At 40.0% G+C, this 26,435-nt stretch overlaps 1 protein-coding gene across 1 annotated transcript in view; it reads right to left on the reverse strand.

Annotated features, from left to right (window-relative positions):
• Positions 1-22,931: 22,931 nt before the first annotated feature.
• ywhaqa (tyrosine 3-monooxygenase/tryptophan 5-monooxygenase activation protein, theta polypeptide a) overlaps positions 22,932-26,435 on the reverse strand; it is a 28,434-nt gene continuing 24,930 nt past the window's right edge. The window contains exon 6 of the mRNA XM_060853381.1: positions 22,932-23,966. Coding sequence (XP_060709364.1) covers positions 23,895-23,966 — 72 coding nt within the window. The 3' untranslated portion in view covers positions 22,932-23,894. The remainder of the gene's footprint in view (positions 23,967-26,435) is intronic.

Genomic DNA, 26,435 nt, shown 5'->3' on the forward strand with positions numbered 1-26,435 from the left:
CAGGAATTCTTGACTATCAACTCAGGCACGGCTAGTAGTCCGTCCATGCTATGGGAGACTGCTAAGGCCTTTGCTAGGGGATTAGCTATTTCCTATTCGGTTAGCCAGAAATGACAGGAGGAGGAGCAGCAGCGTCTACTTGAGACGCATTTGAAAGCCGCGGAGGCAGCACATTTTGCGCGGCCTTCGGTGACTAAGCTACAGCGGATTACGGCCCTTCGGGCTGCCTTGAATTCAATAGTGACACAAAATGCAAAGAAAGAACTTGCTTTTGCTGGACAGAGGCTGTTTGAATACGGGGATAGGCCAGGGAAGTATTTAGCGTACCTGACTAGGAAAAAGCGTGCTCCCCAATCGATTACTACAATTAGAGACAGTACCAAGGTCCTTACATATGATGCTAAAAAGATTAATGAGGCTTTTCGGAGCTTTTACTCTGAATTGTATTGGTCTGAAGGTTGCAAGGTCAGGAGGGCTAAAATGGAGACCTTTTTTAAGAACCTTGGGTAACCTTGGTTCCAAGGGGTAACCTCTTTCCTTAATGCCCTCTTGACAGTTCAGGAAATACATGAGGCAGCTAGGAAACTTCAGAGTGGGAAAGTGCCTGGCCCTGATGGTCTCCCGGGTGAGTTTTATAAGGAGTTTATAGGGATTTTGTCAGGGCCGATGTTGGAGATGAACAGTTACTCCTATATGCACAATGCCTACCAGCATCTTTGAGAGAAGCTAATATTTCCTTAATTCTTAAGAAGGATTGTGCCTCATGCAGACCCATCTCTCTATTAAATTCAGATTTCAAGACTCTGTCCAAGATCCTGGCGCTGAGATTGGAAAGGGTGTTGCCCCATATTATTAAAGAGGACCAGACAGACTTTATAAGGGGCCATAGGTCCTCTAACAATATCAGAAGGTTGCTGAATGTGGTCCAAGTTTGTCAGCAACGATCGATTCAGGGGTTGGTGATTTCCTTAGATGCAGAGGAAGCATTTGACCGGGTGGAATGGCCGTATCTTTTTTATGTCTGAGAACAGTTTGGGTTGGGTGGAGTCTTTGCTAGGTGGGTGAAGGTTTTATATTGCCACCTTCTGGCCGCGGTCATCACCAATGGGGTGAAGTCTGGGAATTTTACGATTGGTAGGGGTAGTCGGCGAGGCTGCCCCCTCTCACCGTCGTTGTTTTCATTGGTGATAGAGCCGCTGGCAGAGGACATTCATCAGAACATCTACATAACCACTCCGGAAGTGGGATCGAGGGCACACAAGATTACACTGTATGCAGATGATGTCCTTCTGTTTTTATTGAACCTGATGACTGTGTACCCCACTTGATACAATGTGTCAATTCATTTGGGGCTATTTCAGGATATAAGATTAACTTTGCAAAAATCGGAGGCTATGCCTTTGGCAAACCTTAAAGATGTGCTAGGAGTTGAAGGTGGCTCTAAGTTCCCTTTGAAGTGGTCACAGGCAGGGTTCCGGTACCTGGGCATTTTTATTACCCCCAAGTTTGATCTGTTATTTTGGACTAACTTTCCTCACTTACTTGACAGTATTAGGTGAGATCTCCAGAGATGGGAGGCTCTTGCAATTTCATGGCTGGGCCGAATATCTCTCATTAAGATGAATGTTCTTCCTCATTTGCTTTATCCCATGTGTATGCTCCCTATAATGTTTCCCAGGTCAACACTGTGGAAGCTTATGGGATGGTTTGGTTTCTTTGTCTGGCATCGTGGGCGGCCCCTCATCAAACTTACTCAATTGCAGTTGCCTCAAGGAGGGGGAGGAGTTGATTTCCCAGACATCAGAAGGTATCAATTGAGTTCCCTGCTGTCCTTTGTCTGCGATTGGGTAGGTAACGATCCAAACTCAATATGGCTGGATATTGAGGCCTCCCAGGCAAAGTGTCCTCTTATTAACCTGTTGTTCATGGATAAGATGAGGACAGTTATGGACCACTGCCGGAACCCCATTGTCATTAGTACAGTAAGGGCTTGGAGGGCGATGCGTCGGAGTGAGGGTTGTTTATCCAAGACTTCACCACTTACACCTACAGTTGGCATGCCAGGGTTCCGACCAGGGCTGGTGGATTCAGGGTTCAAACTATGGGCGGTGAGAGGAGTTCCTAGTTTGGGAGACTTATTTGAGGGGAAGATTATGACGTCTTTTGAGCAACTGAGTCACAAATACAGGTTGCCCAGCAGAGATCCTTTCCGTTTTTTTCAGGTTAGGGATTTCATCCAGAAGAAGACGACGCTTCTCACTAAGCCCGATAAGCGATGGATGAGTGGTGTAGTAGCAGGTGTGAATTAACTGGATGCTGTAGCCATGAACCTGTGCACAAATGACTCAGTTCATCAAGTTGTTTCTGATTGGAAGGACACAAGTGCTCACCTCCCTATTACAAGGAAAGAGCTAAAACAGTCCTTTGTATTGTTTACTTCATCTCACTGGCCAGTGGGCCTCAGCTGGCAGGCACCCCATTAAACACCAATAAGCCAATCTCCAAAAAGAAAGTAAAGGTGACATCAGACACCAACAATTACAGGAGTTCATGAATGCAGTTCATCATGACCCTTGCTAGGACAATAAATGTAGGCCTAGCCAGCAGCACCCACATCTCAATAAAGAATAATTAAAATTTGGGCAATACAAGCTTAAAGAAATCAGTATACATTACACATTCTTTCAAAGTGGCCAGAGAAGATAATGATGGATAGTGTCAAGTTGGTGACTTTGCTGGCATGAACCATCTTGTCAGTAAGTTGGCTTGACTTCCCAAGAATGTCAGTAAATGTTTGAAGATGCTCAAACTCCCTCTGTATGGCCACAGGCAAGCAACCAGTGGCTTTAGTGTAAACACCACCATCATGATCAGTCCTTATGAAGCCAATGATACATTTTCTGATGTCCTCCACTCCTAGATTGCTCCTATGGCAATGTCACCCAAGCATATAATTCCTGGTGACTTCAAAATAAAAGTTAATGCAGATTACCAAGCGGCAAGGTATCATTAGAAACAATGGATTGGAAGATATAATTGTAATGATTTCTGTCTGAATTTGTGTGCTGATGATAAGTTCTTAATCACCAGCACAGTTTTTTTTAATCTCACTCATCACAACATATTTTAATCGATGCACCTGTTCTATGCAGTGGCAACTGATCAATTATGTCATTACCAGGCAGCAGACAGGCAGCTTGTAAGTCTTAAGTAAAGCCTGGACCACTGTGTCATTTCAAAACTACACAATTAGATCCACATCCTACATTTCCCAGGGCATGAAGTTCCAGAAGTGTCACAAGGCTCATCAGGCCATCATGAAGGAATCTCTCTCAGACAAATACATGGCTTGCCTATGTACAATGAAGGCAGATACGTACTACATCGAGGATGATGGACAACCTTCAGGGATATAGTGTAATCTGTTGTTCTACAGCCCTTTGACGCTACCTGTCATAACCATCAAGATTAGATTAGATGAAGCAATGAGTAATTGAGAAACTACTAGAGGAAATGCCTGTATAGGGTTTTCCTCAATGATGAGTTAATGTTATCCAAGTATGGTGCTAATCAAAACATTTACAGGATTGCTAATCCAAACTCAGAGAGGTGCAAGAAACATGACTAAATGAGAAAACACAAACTTCAGACAAATACAGACCATAAAGACTGGAAAAAAATTCCATATTGCTCTGAAATCTGTCTTTATGTTCCAGGCTACTGATGTACAAACAACCTTTGATGCTGGCAAGTCAATATTGCTCAGAGAAAAGTCCAAATTCTTGAAAATTGGTAAGCAGATTGATCTCTTGATGACCTTCCTGCACTGTTAGAAATTCTGGAATGCTCTAACTCTTGACTCATGGTGGAAATTCCAGGTTGATGCTACCACAGTTGAGGTCGACAAAGATTGAGGTCAGTGCCTGCTCAAGATGTTCAGTCTTTGTAAGAGCAAGGAACCATCTACAAGAATACAAATATACCCGCATTGTGACCTTTACAAGCAGAAAATAACTCATCAAACTTACAATAAACCATAGTGAAATCTCATTCCTCTGTATTGCTGACAAAAGTCATCCCCAGAATCCCTCCGAATGTTTTGTACAACATCTTGTTTTGGATCCACTGCCAGAGAGTAGTTGCAGCTTCAGAAAAGATCAATGAACTAGTACCTTGGTGTTTACACTTAAACATCTCCAGTAGAAATGCCAAGAACAGAACATGGACTTCTAGAAATACCGTGTTTATTGCCCTGACAAAGATCTTTTACACAGTCAGCGGTGACAGCTTTCAGCAGGTAATGGATAAATCTGGCTGCCCTGAAACATTCGAGTAAAAAGTGAGGTCTGCAGATGCTGGAGATCAGAGCTAAAAATATGTTGCTGGTTAAAACGCAGCAGGTCAGGCAGCATCCAAGGAATAGGAAATTCGATGTTTCGGGCCAGAGCCCTTCATCCCGAAACGTCGAAGTTCCTGCTTCTTGGATGCTGCCTGACCTGCTGCGCTTTAACCAGCAACATATTTTCAGCTCTGCCCTGAAACATTCACTGGTTCAGCAATCCCATGATAGCATGCTCATGTGCTATGTGTTAGTGCCACCCCTCTTCACCATGATTATTGCTAATGTCTTCCAAGAAGACAGTCCTAGCATCAAAATCAGATATTGCATGGGTGGGAAGCTGCTCAATCTGAGACAATTCCAGGCAACAACCAACTCTTGCTGGTTCAGAGTTGAACATGCAATGTGGCATGAGATTGTTTTCCAATGTATTTGACAAATAAGCAGGCCAAAAAGAAACTTAAGTAATGTACAAACCTTTTCCATTAAAGCCCTGCATTGAGTCAAAGGTTTCAGTCCATTCCCAAAAACCCATTAGCAGCATTATTTATCTTAGCAACAAACTCTCTTAAGCTATTGATATTAACAACAATGTGGAGATGCCAGCTTTGGACAAAGTCAGAAGTCACATGACACCAAGTTATAGTCCAACAAGTTTATTTAAAATCACAAGCTTTCAGAACACTGTCAGAGCTCTGACATACAAGAACTGGCAATAGAAAAGCAGCTTTTAGTATCTATTGAATATCAATCTGAGAATGAGGAGAGTTTGTCTACCAATGTCCCCTTTAAGCCACACAGCAGTGTGACTCCAAGGAAGCTCCGCTCATGCTGATTAGTATGTCAACACATAGAATCATAGAAGCCCCACAGTGCAGAAAGAGACCATTCAGCCCATTTGAGTCAACACCAACCCTTCAAAGAGTGTTCCACCCAAACCCTGCCCTATCACTGCAATCCTGCATTTAGCATGACTAAGCCACCTAGCCTGCACATTCCTGGACACTACGGGGCAATTTTTTTTTAGCACAGCCAATCCACCTCACCTGTTTGTCTCTGGACTAAGGGAGGAAACCGGAGCACCTGGCGGACACCCATGTAGACATGGGGAGAATGTGCAAACTCCACACAGACAGTCACTCAGGGCTGGAATCAAACCTGGGTTCCTGGTGTTGTGAGACAGCAGTACTAACCACTGAGCCACTGTACCACCCTAACATCCAGTTGCTGAGTGTGCTGCCTCCATGGACCTCAGGGGTCTGTACAGCTGCAGCAAAAATTAAAGGGAACAATGCTGCCTACTAAACCAGAAGTCTACTGAGTTACAGTCCTTTTTGCCCTATTCATAGCAGACTTGCTTCCGCTTCAGCATCTTGCCAAGAAGTTGAACTACTTTTACTGGAGCTGCCTTCAGAGCCTTCTGCAGACCAGGTGTCAAGACAAAATACAAGACACTAAATTCTTCACCTTGAGCTAGCAGGTCAAAAACTGAGACCATTTGAGATAGTCACAACAGAATTAGGCTTGTCGTGTACCCAAAATGCCTGACAATCACTTACCAAAGCAAAACCTCTGTGGAGAGCTTGAGTATGGCAGTGCATTCTAATTGCAGTGAAAGGAAGTGGTCTGAAAACCACTCTGAAGGCTTCACTTATGAATGTTGATATTGATTTCATCTCCTAAGGGAAGCTTTCCCAAAATCAATGAATCTGCAACAACAAAATAAAAAAGGGTACTCCTTCGAAAGCAGGTCCATGTAAGAGCCACAAAGAGGAAACCTCAAAGATGCAATCTGTTCCAATATTCAGTTGCCAGTGGTATCCTTTTCCATTTGTAGTACAACTTTCTGCATGCAGATCAGCCTTAGTGGTCACCTATATATCACTGGAATCCTACATCCCCTGATGATAAAACATAACCCCCCCCCAACCCCTTCTCCCCAAACGCCTTAAATCTAAAACTTCATCTGTTTCTTTCTTGAATATATTCAGTGGCTTGACCTCTGCAGCCTTCTATGCTACAGAATTCCATAGATTCACTACCTTTCAGTGAAGAAAGGTTTCCTCATCTCAGTCTCAGTCCATATCCACAGACTCTGTACCCTGGGTTATAGACTTCCCAACCAGGGAAAAGATCCTCCCAGCATCTTGTCTGTCCAACCATGTTAGAATATTATGTGTTTAAATCAAATCTCCTCTTATTTTTCCATGCTGTAGTGAGTACATGCCCAACTAAACAAAATCTTTCTACACTGGACAGTACTACCACCCCTGGTATCAGCCTAGTGAACCTTCCTGGCACTCCCTCGATGGCAAGGATATTACTTCTGAGGTAGGAAGTTCAAAGCTGCTATCAATACTCCAGGTACGGTCTCATCAAGACCCCATGTACCTGCAGTAAGGCATTCCTACTTCTGAATTCACGTTCTTTTGCAATGAAGCCAATACAGTATTAGCCTTCCTAATTGCATGGACATCTGCCTGTCTACTTATATTGACTGGTGTCCATGCTCCTGATCTTCAGGCACCCAGCACGGAGGGATGAGGGCAGATCTGAGGACCTCCTCGTGGGTCTGCTCCTGCGCCTGGCAAGATTGGCCACAAACAGGTCCAGGCAGTGGGCCAGGAGGGGGACATTAGGGCCGATTGCCTGCCCCTCTTCCTCGCCTATGTTAGAGCCCTGGTGTCTCTGGAGAAGGAGCACGCCATGTCCACTAACACCCTGGAGTTGTTCAGGGAGAGGTGGGCGCCGCAGGGAGTGGAGTATATTATTTCCCCGTCCAACTCTATTTTGATTTAATCTCTGCCCTCCCCTTCACTATTTGATCACGCAGCATTGCCCTTTGATGTGAAGGATACTGCTTGTCACCGGCCACTTGGGTGTTTCCTTCCTTCCTGGTGGTGGAAATTGAATAAAGATTTGTACACCTTGTGCCTTTCACTGTGTCTCACACCTGCTGGGGGAAAATAAGCACTATCGCAGTGGGAAAAAAATATATATTGACTGGTGTACAAGAACCTTCATATTCCTTTGCTCATCCAGACTTCCCAATATATCAACATTTACTCATCCTTTTGGTTTTCATATCAAAGTGTCTTATAGACTCAGAGATATTTTGAGATTTTTCTTGTTTGATGGCTATCACAGCCACACAAGTTGGTTTTTTTTAAACTTTGTTTATTCTGGATTCCCTGGCATGGCAATCATGTGTGTTTGACAAAGGAATACCTGAGGAACACTGACAATATAATTTGGGCTATATTGTGCTTTTGGTGCTGTTCCATCTTCTCAACTGATTTTATTCTATCCACAGTATGGCTTGGAGCTGCAATACCTCTACAACTTGTCACAGTGAAGTATGCTGCAGCTGCCATAAACAACATCTTTTTCGCCAGAAACATTGAGCAAGAAGAGTTTCATCAGGACAGTTCTAAAATCCCCTTTCTGCCTAATAAAAGTTCTAATTAGATGGCAACTAAGCAGAATTTTCTTTTGCGGAATAGGAAAGGAAAAGAACAGAATGAGGCTAATAAAAGAAATGGATTGTAAAAGGTAACAGTTATTAAAAATTATAGCTGGGAAAGTGAAGGATAACCCTATTAAAAACAAAGAGCTTGGGGACAAGGAAAGCAGAATGGGGCCATTGAAAGAAACAAGCCGTGAAAAATAGAAAATGAATGATTAAAGAGAAAGGACCAAAATGTTTTGATGTAGAAAAGAGAAAGAACAGAATCACAAAGTGCTACAGTTGAAGAGAACAAAAAAAATCATTTTTTAAAAAAATAGTATATGCTAGGGAAGAATAGAGAAGAGCTGAAAATGTGTTGCTGGAAAAGCGCAGCAGGTCAGGCAGCATTCAAGGAACAGGAGATTCGATGTTTCGGGCATAAGCCCTTCTTCAGGAATAAGAAGGGCTTATGCCCGAAACGTCGAATCTCTTGTTCCTTGGATGCTGCCTGACCTGCTGTGCTTTTCCAGCAACATTTTCAGCTCTGATCTCCAGCACCTGCAGACCTCACTTTCTCCTCGAAGAATAGAGAAGAATTCAACAATAGACTTTAGAGCAAAAGATTCTATCTGCACATTCTTCTTTACTGTTTTTTTCTGCAAAATGAAATGTATGTTTCCAACTTATCTGATAATCCACTAGTCCACATCAGGTTAGGGCCTATCCAATTGCTTTTTGTCTAACCAATGCAGGGCATCTAGGATAGTTCACTATTTCAAAGTTTGATATCAGTCTGTTCTGTTTTTGCGAATAAATTGCTTGGTTTATATTGCTTCTAAACAATTTTTCTGCTTCTACTCATGTTGTTTTCTGAGTTGCAGTTATAGGTTTACTGCAATATTTTTCGCTTTGCATCCCTGATCATCTGTGAGGCTATTACCAAATTTGCAGACAATATCTGACAGATCTATAGAGGTTATGGAGATTTTTCACTGTTCTTTTATGCTGGCTATCAGAGCCACACAGGTTCTTTTTGAGATTGTTTTTATTCTGGATTTCCTGACCTGGCAATCATAAATGTTTGAGAAAGGAGGACCTGAGGATCACTGAATATATAATTTGGGATTGTGGTGCTGTCTCATTTTCTCAGCATTTTATCTACAGCAAGACTTGGGAGTTACAATATCTCTACAATTTTGAGATCATTCACTGCTGATAAGCATAAATTAAAAATGGAGACTGGTCTCTGGACTCCACTCACAAGTAGAACTGTATATGTATTATTATATGATATGTTATAAATTGTAAAGTGAAACAGTCAATTAAAGTTAAATGATAGCTCCTGAGTTAAACTTACTAGACAGGTAAGGAGGGGTTTAAAGATCACAATACTCTGCGCTCTCAAGAATGGGCTCCAGAAAAGTACTACATGGCTGGCAAAATCACTGGCCACACTTCAAATCATTTCCAGGATGGGATCAATATTCACAATGAAACTAGTTTCCGGTGACAACTCATCCCAAAACCTGGAAAGCTATACAGGAAATAACATATGAGATATGCTGGTGCATTCATTATATAACTGGTCTGGTGATCCAGGGAACTGACTAAACCCAGAGAATGCAAATTAAAATTCCATCACAGTACTTCTGGAACTTGAATTATATTTATCATAAATAGAATGTAAAATGTTAGTACCAGTAAAAACAACTATTAAGATGTGGGCATATTGTCAAAATTCAGCTGGTTCATTAAATTCTTTTATGAGAAGAATCTTATCATTACTTGGTCTGATTTACTTGTGATTCCTCATCCTCTCTAATCTTGCATTTCTCCTATCTGACAACTTCCACTCCCTGTTATTATTCCCTTTTTCTTCCTGTCCTCCCTTACCTTTGCTCTGTCTCCTCTCAAACATTTTATTCTCTCATCCCTTTCCCTTCCTTTTTCATAGATCCTTCACTCTTTATCTGTTCTTCAACATTTCCTTTCCAGGAAAAGTCATTCTGATTCCCCTTGTTCAACACCACAGGACATAAATTATTTAAGTTGTAAATAGCCCCAACAGTCTTGTTATTGGGCGCATATGGTGGTGTAGTGGTCATGTTAAGTGAAAATTTTAATGTGATTTTCCTGCTATAATAATCTCAAAACTGCTCATGCAACACACAATTGAAACAGATTCTGAGCTGTTATGGTCACTGTTTTCTAACTTGTTAAGCAAAGCTCAATGTTAGCATTTATACTTTAAATCACTCAAGATCAATAACACTGTAAAGGGGACTTATGGTAGCTACTTCCAAAATTAATTGCAAAAACTCTGTGTGCACTATAGAATCAAAACTGGACATAATTTCTGACATGGGCTTAAAATGTGCTGTTTAAGCATTTGTGAAGAGAAAACTTACCTGAGGGTAAAGCTGTATTCTTTCAAACTGGAATGGATAAATTAAAATGTGATCTCCCCTGTCAGGAATGCATTTTAAATTAACATTTAATAGGATTCATGATTTTCCCTTGATAAATAGATGCTCAATTAATTAAGATGCCAAAAAAAAAGTGAAAGCTTCGAACTTTACAGCCGAAGTTAAGAATACTGGAAGTTCATGTGAAGCTGAAATTTATTTGGTTGAATTTAGTTGCATCTGGACACCTAGCCAAAAGGTTCCATCACAGTTCTAACCCTGGCAAGTATCCAACAATACAGAAACTTGCCTGAGTATATCCTGTCTGCAAAAAGCAGAGCAAATCCAATCTGGCCAGTTACTGCCCCTTCTGCCTTCTCTCAGGCATCAAAGTGATGCAAGGGGTCATCAGCTGTGCTAACAAGCAGCACTTAAACAGCAATAATTTGGTCACTGATGTTTAGTTTGAGTTCTGTCAGTACCTCTCAGCTCCTGACCTTATTATCACATTAATCTATATGGAGACAAAAGAGCTGAAAATTAGAGGTGAAATGAGAGCAAGTGCCATTGACATTGAGACCATATCAAACCAAATGTAAAAGGAGCCCTAGCAAGATTGAAGTACAGATAGGAATCAGAAGGAAAACTCTCCACTAGATGGAACAAAAGAAGTTGGTTGTGGTTGTTGGGGACCAATGATCTCAGCCTTAGGACAATGTTGCAAGGGTATATTGGGACCACCCATCTTAGCTCTTTCATCCATGACTTCCCCTTTATCACAATGTCAGAAGTGGAAATAATTGCATAAATTGCACAGTGTTCATCAAGTCAGATACTCAAGCAATGCAGGTATATGTACAGCAGACCCTGACAGTATGCAGTCTTGGACTGATGACTGGTGAGCATCATTTGCACAAAATGTTCCAGGCAATAGCCATCTCGAACAAGAGAGTTGAGACAGTTAACTAGAACAACACTCAAGAAGCTTGACACCATTCAAGATGGATGTGCGTGCTTCATCAGCACCCCATTTATTATTGGCATACATTAGCAGCATCAAGTATTATATACAAGATGCACTGTAGTAACTCAGGAAGACTTCTTACTGACAGCACCTTTAAACTCCATCACTTCTACCACATAGATGAACAAGGGCAGAATGTCCATGGAAACACCACCACCTGCAAAGTCCCCTCAAAGCTACACACTATCATAGACTCATAGAGATGTACTGCACAGAACCGACCCTTCGATCCAATTTGTCCATGCCGACCAGATATCCTAAATTAAGCTAGTCGCATTTGCCAGCATCTGACCAATATCCTTCTAATCCCTTCCTATTCATATACCCATCTAGATGCCTTTTAAATGTTGTAATTGTACCAGCCTCCACCACTTCCTCTGGTAGCTCATTCCACACAAACATCACGCTTCGCGTGAAAAAGTTGCCCATTAGGTCCCTTCTAAATCTTTCCCCTCTCATCCTAAACTTATACCCTGTCATTCTGGACTCCCCCAACCCAGGGAAAATAATATCTATTTACCCTATCCATGCCCCTCGTGATTTTATAAACCTCTATAAGATTGCCCAACAGCCTCCAATGCTCCAGGAAAAACAGCCCCAGCCTATTCAGCCTCTCCCTATAGCTCAAACCCTCCAACCCTGGCAACCTTTCAAATTTCCCAACATCCTTCCAATAGGAGCGAGACCAGACTTGCACATAATATTCTGAAGTAGCCAAACCAGTGTCAAGTACAGCTGCAACATGGCGTCTCAACTCCTATGCTCAATGCTCTGACCAATAAAGGAAAGCATATTAAATGTTTTCTTCATTATCCTATCCACCTGCGACTCCACTTTCAAGGAACTATGAACCTGAACTCCCGAGGTCACTTTGTTCAGCAACACTCCCTGGGACCTTACTATTAAGTGTATATGTCCTGCCGTGACTTGCCTTTCCAAAAGCAATTCACATTCATCCAAATTAAATTCCATCTGGCATTCACTGGCTCATCTGATCAAGATCCTGCCGTACTCTGAGGTAACCTTCACTGCCCACTTTCTCAGAACTACATTGCCATCCCTTCACTGAGTCAAACTTTAAGAACTCCTTTCCTAACACCACTATAAGTGTATCTTCACCACATGGACTGCAGCGGTTCAAAAGAGTGCCAATTATCACCCTTTCACAGGTAATTAGAAATAGTGAATAAATGTTGGCTCTGCTTGATGAAGGAGCAACACTCCTAAAGCTAGTATTTCCAAATAAACCTGTTGGACTGTAACCTGGTGTTGTATGATTTTTGGCTTTGCCTGTGAAACACATATCCCAGGAATGAATGTTAACAAAGTTTCATATCAAGTCAAATTGATGTCAGCAATTTTAAGAAATTACTGTTAAATATACAAAAACGTTTAAAAAATGAACATTTCAAATCTGAGGCGCTGACTGATGGGATTCGTCTCCCCCTTTTTCATGGAAAAGGACTGCAGAGAAATGAAAAGCTTCTTAGGCAGCTGATTTTAATTGTTAAAGTTCTGCTCCAGTGACTTAAACATAAAATCTAGGTTGCTACTCCAGCGGAATACTGCAAAATGCTACAATGTCCTTGTATATTATGCCCTTCAGAAGACATGGTAAACTGAGAAAACAGATTTTTTACATTTAACCTCTCAAGTTAACCTGAAAGATGCTCCAGCACGACTTTGAAGAGAATTCTCCCCAGCATCCTGTCCAATATTTAGTCCTCAGCATTATTACAAGCTGATTAGGAGCTCATTATTATATTCATGTTTGAAGGAACTTACAGCACCCAGTTTGGCTGATGCATTTCCTACAACAGTAACTGCACTTCTGAAATAATTAACTGTCTAGAAAACACTTTGAAACATCACAAAAAGCACCATATAAATGCTTTACAACCTTGCGAGATCTGAATACTGTTTGCTTCAATGTGTGCATAATGTCACAGGTGATTAAACAGTGTACATAAATTGTAAGAATTAGTCAGGAGTAATTTTATTTAATATTTCGTTTATTATCTGTCACTGGGGGAACAGATCCCAAAACATTGGGTGGGGGTGATGGAGAACGGAGATTCATCCACTAATTTCCTTTATTGGGAATGTCAGCTGCTCAAATTAATTTGATGCTTTGAGATGTTAATGTATGCAAGACAGAGTACTTAATGAAATACACATTAATTATCTGTAAGAGGCAAATTAGTAGGATACCTGGAGAAGATAGTTAAAGCAGCCCCATGAACACCTGCACGAAAGAAAGCTTCCTTTAGTACGCAAGTATGTGTTAGCCAGTTAATTCAGTTTAGATTTCAGCTCCATTTCCAGTTCTGAAGTTGATAATTAACTCTGTGGTAAGCAGCAATGTAAACTGCATTTCCTTCAAAACCAATGCAGGTCATCACAGCAAGAAAAAAAATTCTAAAGTTATTTTAAGTATATCTTTCCTTTAGCATTTTTTAAACTCAAGATTGTGTTTTAGGCTGCTGCATAATTATACTTGTTTGTGAACTATGTTTGTAAAACAATAGTCTGTTGAAAATACTAAAATTAGATTTTTAAAAAGCTGTATAGAACAGAAATAAATTAACATATTTAGATAGAAAATGCATCATTTAGAGCAAAATTAGAGCAAAAGGCTTTGAAGGCATCTTCTTTTAAACACATTCATTTATCATCCAACATTTGGATTGCCTCTTTACATTGGTCCTTCCATAATGGCCCATCAATAGCATTGAATGATTTTAGTTAAGATTGTGCCTTTCAAAACTTCCAGTTGTCCTGAAGAATTTTACAGTTAAAGTATTTTTTGAAATATAGTATCTTTTGTAACTTAGGAAGCATAGGGAAAACTGCAGTTCAACTTATAAGTTCTTGCAACGAATGGTTTTCATTATGGCATATAATCAGGACCTTTTTCAATCCTTTTAGGATTGGATCAACTTGTGTTCACGTTCTGGCACATGCTGAATACAAATACATTGAAAAACATGGATTTCATTCCCAACTTCAAAAGCCGATTACAGTGACTAAAAAGTAATATGGAAAAGATAAAAAAAAAAGCGATGACTCTCAGTGACACAAATGATTAGTCATATTTCACATTAGTTTTGTATAATTTAGCTTTGCTATGTAATTTCTGAACACAATTCGATTTTAAGTGGCTAAGATGTCAACAAGTGGGCGACTTGTGGTGCAGTGTCCTTACTCCTGGACTGAAGGCCTGTGTTCAAATCCCACCTGCTCGACAGGCACATACTAACACCTCTCAACAGATTAGAAAAAGAGGTTAACATATTTTTTTAAAAATGAACAAGTACTTGTAAATTGCAGTGTTCCAATAACAGTATCACTAAAGTACAAAAAGGTACAGGCTTTTACCACCCTTAAATTTCAGAGGGTTGGTTAACACCTCCTTCAACATTTGGCATTGGAACTGGATTAATACTTGCAATGAAGTAACAGAATCAACTATTAGATTTATTGTACACCAATACTTATTGATAAATTAACTGGATGAAGATTTAAAATAAGTTTGGAGATTGATGCAACACGTCTGCAACCGGCATTCTCGCTAGGATATTAACTGAGGTTAAGGAAAAGATTTTTAACGAATTTGGCAAGGGGAGGACCACCAGGAAGAACCATTATTAACGTGATAGCTGATATACAGCAAACTGGAAGACAAGCAGTATTAGAAATGGTACTGTTGATAAAGGAAACACGACGGCAAAGCCTTTCTTCTTGCATACAGGGCGGCACGGTGGCACAGTGGTTAGCACTGCTGCCTCACAGCGCCTGAGACCCGGGTTCATTTCCCGACTCAGGCGACTGACTGGGTGGAGTTTGCACATTCTCCCCGTGTCTGCGTGGGTTTCCTCCGGGTGCTCCGGTTTCCTCCCACAGTCACAAAGATGTGCGGGTCAGGTGAATTGGCTATGCTAAATTGCCCGCAGTGTTAGGTGAGGGGTAATATGTAGGGGTATGGGTGGGTTGCGCTTCAGCAGGTCGGTGTGGACTTGTTGGGCCGAAGGGCCTGTTTCCACACTGTAAGTAATCTAATCTAATAAATACAAGAATGTCAAATTTCAAAGAAAGGACTATTTTACATTGCATACATAAGGATGCAATTGGTTACTTTAGAATTTAAAAAAAACTCTGGTGGAATGGCAACTATTTAACTACTGTTCATTGTCATAAAAACTCAGTTAATTCACTAATGTCCTTCAAAAAAGGAAATCTGTCATCCTTATCTGATCTTGTCTTTACCTGTTTCAGACCCAAGCTTAACTGCCCATTGTATAATCAGAGACGGGCAAAATGCCCACATCTTATCAATGAGCTGTAAACAATCTCTACCTTAAACATACTCAAGACTGAACTTCTACAGGTCTCTATGATAGAGAATTTCAAAGGTTCACAATACTCTTAAGTTAAAAAAGATCTCTTTGTACAACCAAGGAAATATCTGCCATGTTTATCCGTTTAAGTAATCTGTAAGTAACAAAATCTCTTCTAGTCCTTCAAAACTCTAGAAAATACAGGCCTAATTTGCCAAATCTCTTCATACAACAGTCTACCATCCCAGAAGCATGCCCGGTGAACCTTTCCTGCACCCTGTCTATGGCAATAGATTTACAAGGATGTTGCCAGGGTTGGAGGATTTGAGCTATAGGGAGAGGCTGAACAGGCTGGGGCTCTTTTCCTAGGAGGTCAGAGGTTATGGGGTGACCTGATAGAGGTTTACAAAATTATGAGGGGCATGGATAGGATAAATAGACAAAGTCTTTTCCCTGGAATCGGAGAGTCCAGAACTAGAGGGCATAGGTTTAGGATGAGAGGGGAAAGATATAAAAGAGACCTAAGGGACAACCTTTTCACACAAAGGGTGGTACTTGTATGGAATCAGCTGCTAGAGGAAAGGTGGAGGCTGATGTAATTGCAACATTTAAAAGGCATTTGGATGGGTATATGAATAGGAAGGGTTTGGAGGGATATGGGCTGGGTGCTGGCAGATGGGACTAGATTGGGTTGGGATATTTGGTCGGCATGGACGGGTTGGACCGAAGGGTCTGTTTCCATGCTGTACATCTCTATGACTGTGACTCTATAAGGAAATCAAAATTACACACAGTATTCTAAGGGTGGTCTAACCAAGCTCCTATACACTTGAAAAACTTCAATACTCCGGTACACATGATATTACAACTGTCTTGTTCTTGCTTATTCACTAAACCTGTCCAAATCCCCCTGAAGTTGCTTTGTATCTTCCTCATACATATTCCCACGTTATACTATCTGCAAATTTGAAAATATTACATTTGAACCCTAACTTTAAATCATTTGTATATTTGATTTATGATTGTCATATGTTCTGAGATACACTTCTCTTACCTGCTTTACAGGCTCATTGTACTATACAAGTGCATCAGAGAAGCAGAACAGATACATTACAGTTGGCAGGAAGGTGCAGAGATATCAACATTAACATTAGAGGTCCATTCAAAAGTTGGATAACAGCAGGGAAGAAACTGTTCTTGAATTTGTTGTACACCTATACGAAATTTTATATCTCTGCTTGACGGAAAAGAGTATGGCTGGGGTGGGAGGGGTCTTTGATTACATTGGTTGCTTGTCTGAGGCAATAGGATGTATAGATGAAGTAAATAGAGGAGAGGCTGCTTAGAGAGGGGGACTGGGTGATGTTCTCAACTTTCTGTAGTTTCTTTCAGTCTTCAGAAAAGCAGTTGCCATACCATGCTGTAATGCATACAGATAGGAAACATTGTGAATAACTGGGACCTAAATATTGATCCCACTGCTCCTGACAGTACTCTGTTGATTGCTAAAAGCCAAAGAGGCATGCTGTTTCATATGATCCACCAGTCATTGGGAATATGGCCTACTAACTTAGCATTGCAACAGCATTGAAATTTGTATACTACATTTCACATCTGAGGCAGGTAGAATATGTTTAAGCTCAACAATCGCATCATCATCATCATGTAAAAAAATCATGCCCTGCTATGACCTAGCAGGAGCAGGATGAGACATCTTTGAATTTGAAGTAGACTGAATATTTCTCATGTCTGAAATTGGCAGCCTACACTCATCTGTAAGATACAGTGAGCTTTCAGAGCAACCATTATTCTATGCAAAAACTTGGATGTGCACTAATTCAGCACTGTTTGCAAATAACTCAGACTTTATCCACGTAACAGCTAGCTCTACAGTTTATAGAGCTATAGAAATGTCAAGTAAACTGACTAGTGGAAGACACAAGAAATAGAGAACCCACCAGTAGATTTCACCATTACCATACTGAACAAATGGACTTCATTTGAATTCATGAGTGAATTTGAGCAGGGGTTGAGGAGAACATTTAGGTGCGCAGGGAAATTATGTGCAGCTACTGATTCAGATAAAGCAAAAAGGTGTTAACTACACATCAGAAATATTGTATGCAAGGTGTAGGTGGTCATTCCACTGAAAATATATTTATCATTGAAACCAAAAACAATGTTAGCAAGAGTTGGGCCTACAAAGGGGGCCCACAGCATTACCAGCATTTTGGGCCAACATATTGTCCAAGCTGAACTCAACTACAAGACAGACTACATTCATATGTTCAATGAATACAGATTTTGAAAATTGCAGTGTCCAGATTGCCATTCTATAGTGATCTAGCATAAATGCCATTGTGAGTAGCACATTACTGAACAGGCTGAAAATGTTGAATGAGTACATAAACACAACATTGATTTTGAAGCATAGGTTGTGTACAGTCTTCACAAAGGTGAAGGAATCCTTCATGCCATATGTGGAAAATTCAGAACTGGTTAAAAACTTATTCAACCATTTGGCCAATACTCATGATGCAGAACCAGGCAGTCAAAGACAATAGTGCAAAATGGGACATCACTTGTGGCTTGGATAGGCTATATGTACACTGACTTGGTTGACCACAATGATAATTCTTCTCACATGCCACAAAGTAAGCTCATCACAAAAAATTATTTTGTAGGAGTAAATTGGTGCTGAGCAGAGCAGTTAGCTAGAATTCAGTTGCAAATGAAAGAACTGGAAACAAAGTGAGAAAGGGAGAAACTTGGGAGAAATGAAAATATTTTAATTCCTCCAAGTGAAAAAAAAGGAGAAACTAAAAAGGAAAATGTGAAAATCTTTCTTTGAAATTCAAAATTATAAAAGGAAAACCATAAATTCCAGAGAGAAAAGGTGAGAAACATTTGCCCTCAAAAGGTTAGATCAGTATCTTCCAACCTTTTTAGTAATGTGGCACACTTTAAAGAAACAAACAAAATTTCACAGTACATCCACTCTTTCACTGTCTCAATTTTGTCCTTTGGACACATGCATCTAAAATGCTTATGTTTTAAAATCAAAAGACTGAGACCATGCTTTTAACTTGAAGATTTTTTTTTTTGAGACCTTAGAGTTATAATTAGAATATTGTTTAGGATGATTCATTAACTTGATGCAAAATTTCACAACACAGTTCTCATGGCACATTGCTCGAAAACCATTACTTACATGTCATGGATAGGGATAGGTGGAAAAATACAATGATTTAGATATAACTAATGTTTTGATTAGACAAAGAATATCTATTTAGTGCCTAAATTCATTGGGGTTGGTATTGAAACTTGATATTTATAAGAGACTCAGGAAATCAAGTGATTGTTTATTTCATATATGCAGAGAGGCCTTAACACTGAAGTAATGCTCACTTTGGTGGGTTACATTATACTTTTGGGCTTTATGCAGTTTCAAGTTTGATTCATTTGGTGATTTTAAAAGTGCCTTGCTGGTTACACTCACTGGAAGCAGTTCCTCTGTTTACTTATAATAAATGCAGGCCTTGTTCATGACATCCACAGCCCTATGTAATGGAAAGTTCTTAACTCCTCCACATTGCTTTGTTTGGAATTGACTTGAACATACTAGGGCGGAGTTTGTGCGCGACAAAGCAGTGGGAAGGTGAGTGGTGAGAATGTTTGGCAGAGGGGATAGACACATGGAGTAAGCAAAAACTTGGCAGTTGGAATATAACATGGACAAATGAGAGAGGACGCACCTCAGCAGGCAGAATTGGGATGATTATTATTCAAATTGAGAAAAGAGCAGAAAGCTACAGAATAATTTGGGTGTTCTCTTGGACAGATCAGAAAACGTTAGCAACTATGTTCAGAGGCTAACAGGAAAGGCAAATTGATTATTCCCTTTGAAATAAAGGCCAAAGTATAAAAATACAGAAATCTTGCTAAAGTTGTACAAGGCATTTGGCAGATGACAAGTGGAATACAGGGAACAATTTTGGACCCTTCTCCCAGGAAAGGGGAGATTGAAGGCAGTCCACAGAAGGTTCAGTAAGTTGAACCTGGGTACAGAGGAACAGCCTTTATATAAAAAAAAGTTATTCACAGATAAGGCAAGGGGACTTGTTGGGCAATTTGTGCTGGCCTGATCAGAAGGCAATTAAAAGTCAACCACATTGCTGTGGGTCTGGTGTTATATGTAGGTAAGGATGATAGCTTATTTCCCTTTAAGGACATTAGTGGAGACCTTTTCCCCAACAAAAAGGAATTCATGATTAACTTAATTCCAGATTTTAAATATTAAATTCAAATTCCATCTGTTGTGGGTTTTGAAACCAGGTCCTCAGAATATTACCTGGGCTTCTGGATTAACAGTGATAAAACCATCACCTCACCAGTGAACTCCCAAACTGACTCCAGCAAGGCGGCCTATTCCTACAGATTCTTTCCTGAGACTTTGCCAGACAAATTCTTTGGAGTTTTCATAAGTTTCTATGGGATGTCTCTTTGGCTAGTAGATACAGCATAACCATTTGACTTAATTTTTTGAATCCTACTATAATAGAAGCAATGTCAGTAGCTTTGAAACTTGCTTTTGAGTCCTCATACAGGTCTAACTGGGAGAGCTTTAAATTCCTTTCATTCCTTCTCACCCGGATGCTTTCTGGAGCTAGTGACCTGTCACCTGAGCTTTTGAACCGTCACATTTTTATCTAAGTGTTTCTTGCAGAAGTACAACAGATGGTTGCTAATTTTATGGCATTAAATTTAGTTTGCACATTTTCAATTCTAATAGCTTCACTGGAACAGAGGTCCTTATCCAACAGGTAGGTGGATAACATTAAGCAAAATAAATATAATTACTATGCTGAAAGTTAAATGGCAATTAAATTTAATTTCTTGCCATGGAATGATTAAGAAACACTCATTGAAATTCTTAATACATTCGAATAGAATATTTTCTAAATGGAGTTACTCTTCAGCTATTATTGATTGAACCAACCTAGTGTTTCAGAAGGAATCATTTTCCTGCTTTATTGGATTAAAAGATGAATACAGCAAATGTGAATACAAAGCCCTAACACTTTGAAAAGACCAGAACAAAAATATTTAATTGATTAAGTTAGCAGTACCTACTAGTACACCATTTTCTATCAGCACCCCTGCTCATCCACATCCACAAATGCTACAATTTTGGCATTAAGTTTCCAATTTGGCTTTAAGCATTCTTGAGGCTAAAATTATATCTTGGACCCTTAATCATTTGCATTCCCCATACAGTTCCTTAACCTACTTTTGGTGAGTGTTTGTTTCTGATAACTTAATCATTTGTCAATATTCTACTCTAACTGGTTTGTAAACAATAGGCTTTGGACACCATGGTGGCTCAGTGGTTAGCAATGCTGTCTCACAGCACTAGGGACCCAGGTTTGATTCCAGCCTGGGGTGACTGTGGAGTTTGCACATTGCCCCCATGTTTGTGTGGGTTTCCTCTAGGTGCTCCAGTTTCCTCCCACAGTCCAAAGACATGTAGGTTAGGCAATTTGGTTGTGCTACATTGCCCATAATGTCCAGGGATGTATAAGTGAGGTGCATTAGTCAGGGGAAATGTAGAGTGTTTTACTCTTCAGAGGGTTGATGTGGATGCAATGGGCTGAAGGGCCTGTTGGAATTCTAACTGCTACTCATATTTGGGAGGCTCAGCATAAAAATCAGCAAGTATTGCTTTTGCTTCAAGGTTCATGTATTTTATTCCCAAAAAGATGGTTTTAAAATTCTTTCCTTAAGGTTCTCAAATTCTGGCTCAATCTTAAGTTATAAATGCAATTCCAAAACTTTCACTTGATTTGCAATTAGTTAAGCTTTCCTCAGACCAAGGCAGTGATGTCTAACTTGCTAAGGGACAGAAAAAGATAATAGTTGTAAACTATTCAAAATATGAAGGGTTCGATAGAATAGATAAGATTGTCTTTAGCATAGACCAGAACAGATCAAGATAATGGACAAAAAGAATTAAGTGACAAAAGGCATCTTCAATAAAAGCCGAAAATCTGGAATGCAGAACTTAAACTAGTTTTGTATCTTTGCACTCAATTTTGCAGACAGGAGGAAGGGCTTGTAGATTGATTAATCACCTCCTAGACTAAATAGAGATTCTGAGGTGCCAAAGAGCTCAAGTCATGGGGTGGGATTTGAATCTGTAGACTTTTGCCAGAGGTAGAATTAGTATCAGCTGATGGTCAAGATTAAAAAAAAATTAAAAATAGAATCAACAATAACTTGTATATTGGGTTTTAGGAGGAGTTGGAAAATTGAAGAATCAGAAAAAAGTTTAACAGCCACAAACTTTAGTCAAATTGTCCATCCTACATTAGGATACTGAAAATGAGAACAAAAATTATTTCAATATCTTCCATATGCATCACTCTGAGCAGCTAGTTATAGAATGCAACCACTGAGCAAGCTCTTAAAGTGGTGTGATAAGTAAAAATCAGAAAACAGCCCTGCATTTTGGAAAAAAAATCTTTACATCTACCCAAAGCAGCATGCAGTGCCCATCACATCTAGAAAGGATGGTACCTGCAATGAATACAGCAGAGTTTGACCGCTGTCCAAAAATCAATGATAAAAATGTGACTAACATATACAAGGGCACTGCTACAATGCCATGTCCAATCTAGTTATTGCACAGTTATAACTATCTAGCAAATTAGCATTCAAGGGATAGGAAAAGGCAGAGCAGTCCTGATAACAATTCACCTCAAAAATGTAAAAAATTAGATTTATTTGCTTTTGAAGAGAAGTTCTGAACAAAGAATGGATTTTTGTTGTTAGGGACACATGACAATAAGTATTGAACTACTTGCTGATGAGTTTACAGTTTGCTTCTTGGGTTGGAAAGTTAACCAGGTTACCTGAGAAATTCAAACTGATCATTACTGCAGGTTTTCTTTTCTTGAAGAAATATAGAAGATGGTAAATAAACAAGTGGAGGATGGATTTGAGGGGTAGTGGTGGGGGAAGGAGGGGAAGAAAATGTGGAAGATGGAGAAAAGTATATTCTGGAAGTCTGTTGTCTCCATACTGTTAAAACATAACCTTATCACCACAGCTGCTGCCAGACCTGCTGACTTTCAGGTAAGACTAGGTATTGCAAAGATACTCACCTAGTCAGTCATTCATTAAACCTCCTGGGGGAAAAAAAAGTGAAAAGAATTGATAACATCTTGAATACCATATGGGACTAAAGCTTAGTTAATACTGATAGTGAGGCTGTTTCATAGCTTAAACTACTTGGAGAGTAGTGTTGTACAATCAAACAGCAACACAAGTTCTAGTAAAAGGTCTATGAACATCTGAAAGAATGCAAGTTAGACAAACGTATGGTTTACAAAACATTTATTGTGTTACATAGGGCATTAACATTTCCACAAGGCTTTTGGGAATAATAATGAATGATTAGTAATTAGTGGTCCAAATCTCAATAAACATCCCTTACATGTGCACAAATCTGCAAAGAAATACTATGCTTTTAAAAAAAAAGATAGTGGGCACAAATGAGGAAAATTGTGTTTCCCATTCCAGTGTATCAAAGAGTCATGCTGGTGATAATTCATCAGCACAACATCAAACTTTAGTAGAAACACGCTGCAACAGAACACAAGTGAACACCATAACAGACAAGTGTTGCTTTGTTTCTTTTAAAAAAAAGTGAAGATTTACTGAATTCCAAAAAAAATTTAACATACTTCAACTTGATTGTACATTTATCAATGCCTTCAATCTCAATTTTACAAAATAGCTTGTCATTTTATTGCAGAACATAAGGCAAGTTCTCCTGCAGAGTAGAGGGGTGCGTGCACAGTTACTTTGCTTTATGCTGCAAATAGTATTCGCATTTCAAGAGGTTTTAAGGAAGAGTAGATGATGCACACTTGCCAATATCAGCAGGATAACTTCAAACATAGGAGGGTGAAGTGTGGGAGCAAGTAAAAAAATGCAATATAATCCAAATACTGTCTAGTGCAGCAAATTTCTACCAATTATGTTCACAATACAAACACTGCAAGTATTTCTTTATAATATTAAAGATTTTCCTCTACATGGAGGTTACTTGTTATAAAGTTAACTATATATGCTTATACAGCAGTAACTGCACACTGGGAAGGCAGACAACCATCAACACAAACCAAGGGATGGATTATTTTATAGCAATGATGTGTATAAGACTAAATTGGGAATTTTCCATACATAGCTATTCATACAGTACTGACAAGTTTGTTATAGGAATTGAGAAGTAAGAAACAGATGTGTAAAAAGGATTTGGATTGGACCCTACACACATTTAGTTGTTTTCTCCAGGCTCAGTTGCTTGGAGCTCAGGATCAGCTGATCCTGAATTCTCATTTGTCCACAACTAGGAAGGAAGAAATAAAAGTTACTCAGATTCACTAATGTTTGAAATCAATACAAATTTTAAACACATTGAATACCACATCAAAAGTTTCAGGACTATTGAAAAAAAAAATAGATTCTTTGGTGAAAAAGGCTAAATATCCAAACACTTTGTTTCTTAATGATATCATGGCTGTGCTAAAAGGACACTATGGTGGACTTGAGTAGTGAGGCATTATGGGTGGAGCTGAGAAATAAAGGGTGCAGTTCCATTGTTGGGGCTGTATTACAGGCCTCCCAACAGTGAACGTGAGGGTAGAAGAACAAATATGTACACAGATTATGGAAAGAAGGAGAGGCAACAGGGTGTGGTGATCGGAGGTTTTAATTGTCCCAACATTGACTGGGATTCAGGAGTCTGGATGGGGCAGATTTTGTAAGAAGTGTCCAGGAGAGTTTTCTAGAGCAGTATTTCAATAGTCCAACATGGGAAGGGGCCATAGTGGACTTTGTGTTGGGCAATGAGCCAGACCAGGTGGTAGAATCCCAGGTGGGGAATTTCTTTGGGAACAGTAACCACATTTCTGTAAGTTTTGGAATACTCGTGGACAAAGATAAAAGTGGTCCTATGGAGAGTGTACTAAATTGGGCCTATGTCAATTAGGCGGGAGCTAGGAAATGTGGATTAGACACAGCTATTTGAAGTAAAGTCCACATTTTATAGGTGGGAGGCTTTCAAAGATAGATCAGGCACGTCCTGTTGAAATCAAAGGATAGGAAAAGCAAGATTAGTGAACCGTGGATGACAGGACAAATCATGCAACTAGCCAAGAGGAAAAGGAAAGCGTACATAATGTCCAGGCAGCTAAGAACAGAACAAGCCCTGGAGGAATATTGAGAGTGTACGACCAGTCTTAAATGAGGAATCAAGTGGGTTAAATGGAGTCGAGAAATAGCTTTAGCGAGCAGAATTAAGGAGAATCCTAAAGCCTTTTATTCTTATAAAAGCAGCAAGCAGGTAACTAGAGAAAGGATTGGTCCACTACAGGATAAGTAAGGCTGTGTGTCGAACCTGAGAAAGTGGGAGAGATTCTGAATGATTACTTTGCATCAGTGTTCACTGAGAAAAGGGACATGATGAATGTTGAGATTAGAGATAGAAGTTTGATTAGTCTGGATCACGTTGATAGAAGTAGGGAAGATGGGTTGGGTAGACTAGAGGTTAAGGTGGACAAATCCCCAGGACCAGATAGGATCTATCCCAGGTTGCTTAGGGAGGAAATAGCTGGGGCCCTGACAGATGCCTTTGTAACATCTTCAAAATCCGGAGGACTGGAGGGTTGCTCATGTTGTCCCCCTCTACAAGGGTAGCAGGGATATTCCAGGTAACTACAGACCAGTGAGCCTGACATCAGTGATGGGAAAGTTTCTGGAGAAGGCACTGAGGGATGAAATCTATTTACATTTGGAAACAAATGGGCTTATCTGTGATAGGCAACATTGTTTTGTCTAGGAGACACCATGCCTTACCAACTCTAGAGGAAGTGAGCAAGTTGATAGATGAAGGGCAGGCTGTGGATGTTATATAATGAACTTAGTAAGATGTTTGATAAGGTTCCCCATGGTAAACTAATGGAGAAAGGTGAAGTCACATGGTGTGCAGGGTGTTCTAGCTGGTGGATAAAGAACTGGGCAAGCAACAGGAGACAGTAGTTGAAGGGAGTTTCTCAAAATGGAGAAAAGGTGACCAGAGGTGTTCGACAGGGATCCGTGTGCTACAGCCACTGTGTGATATTCATCTGGAAGAGGGCATGGTTGGTATGATCAGCGAGTTTGTGGATGACAAGGATTGGTAGAGTAGCAGAAAGCATAGTGGACTGTAAAAGAAGAGGACATAGACTTGAGTTGAGCAGAGAAGTGGCAGATGGAGTTCAATCCAAACAAATGAGATGGGATGCATTTTGGGGGAGTCTAATTCAAGAGCGAATTATACATTGAATAGAAGAGCCTTGGGAAAAGTTGATGAGCAGAGAGATCTGGGAGTTCAGGTCCATTGTACCCTGAAGGTTGCTGCAAAGGTAGATAGAATGGCCAAGAGGCATATGGTATGCTTGCCTTCATTGGACAAGGTACTGCGTATGAGCTGTCAGGTCACGTTAAAATTGTACAAGACATTGGTTCTGCCACATTTAGAATACTGTGTACAGTTCTGGTCACATTACCAAAACGATGTGGACAGTTTGGAGAGGGTGCAGAGGTTTATGAGGACGTTGCCCGGCATGGAAGGTGCTAGCTATGAAGAGAGGTTGAGTACATTAGGTTTGTTTTCATTAGAAAAAAAAGCAGATTGAGGGGGAACCTGATTGAGATCTACAAAATCATGAAGGGTATAGACAGAGAGACAGAATCTTTTTCCCAGGGTGACGAATTCATCAATGAGAGGTCATGCTTTCAAAGTGAGAGGTGAAAAGATTGAGGAATACAGGCAGCA

This window comes from Hemiscyllium ocellatum, chromosome 3 (assembly GCF_020745735.1).
Source record: "Hemiscyllium ocellatum isolate sHemOce1 chromosome 3, sHemOce1.pat.X.cur, whole genome shotgun sequence".
Lineage (NCBI taxonomy): Eukaryota > Metazoa > Chordata > Chondrichthyes > Orectolobiformes > Hemiscylliidae > Hemiscyllium > Hemiscyllium ocellatum.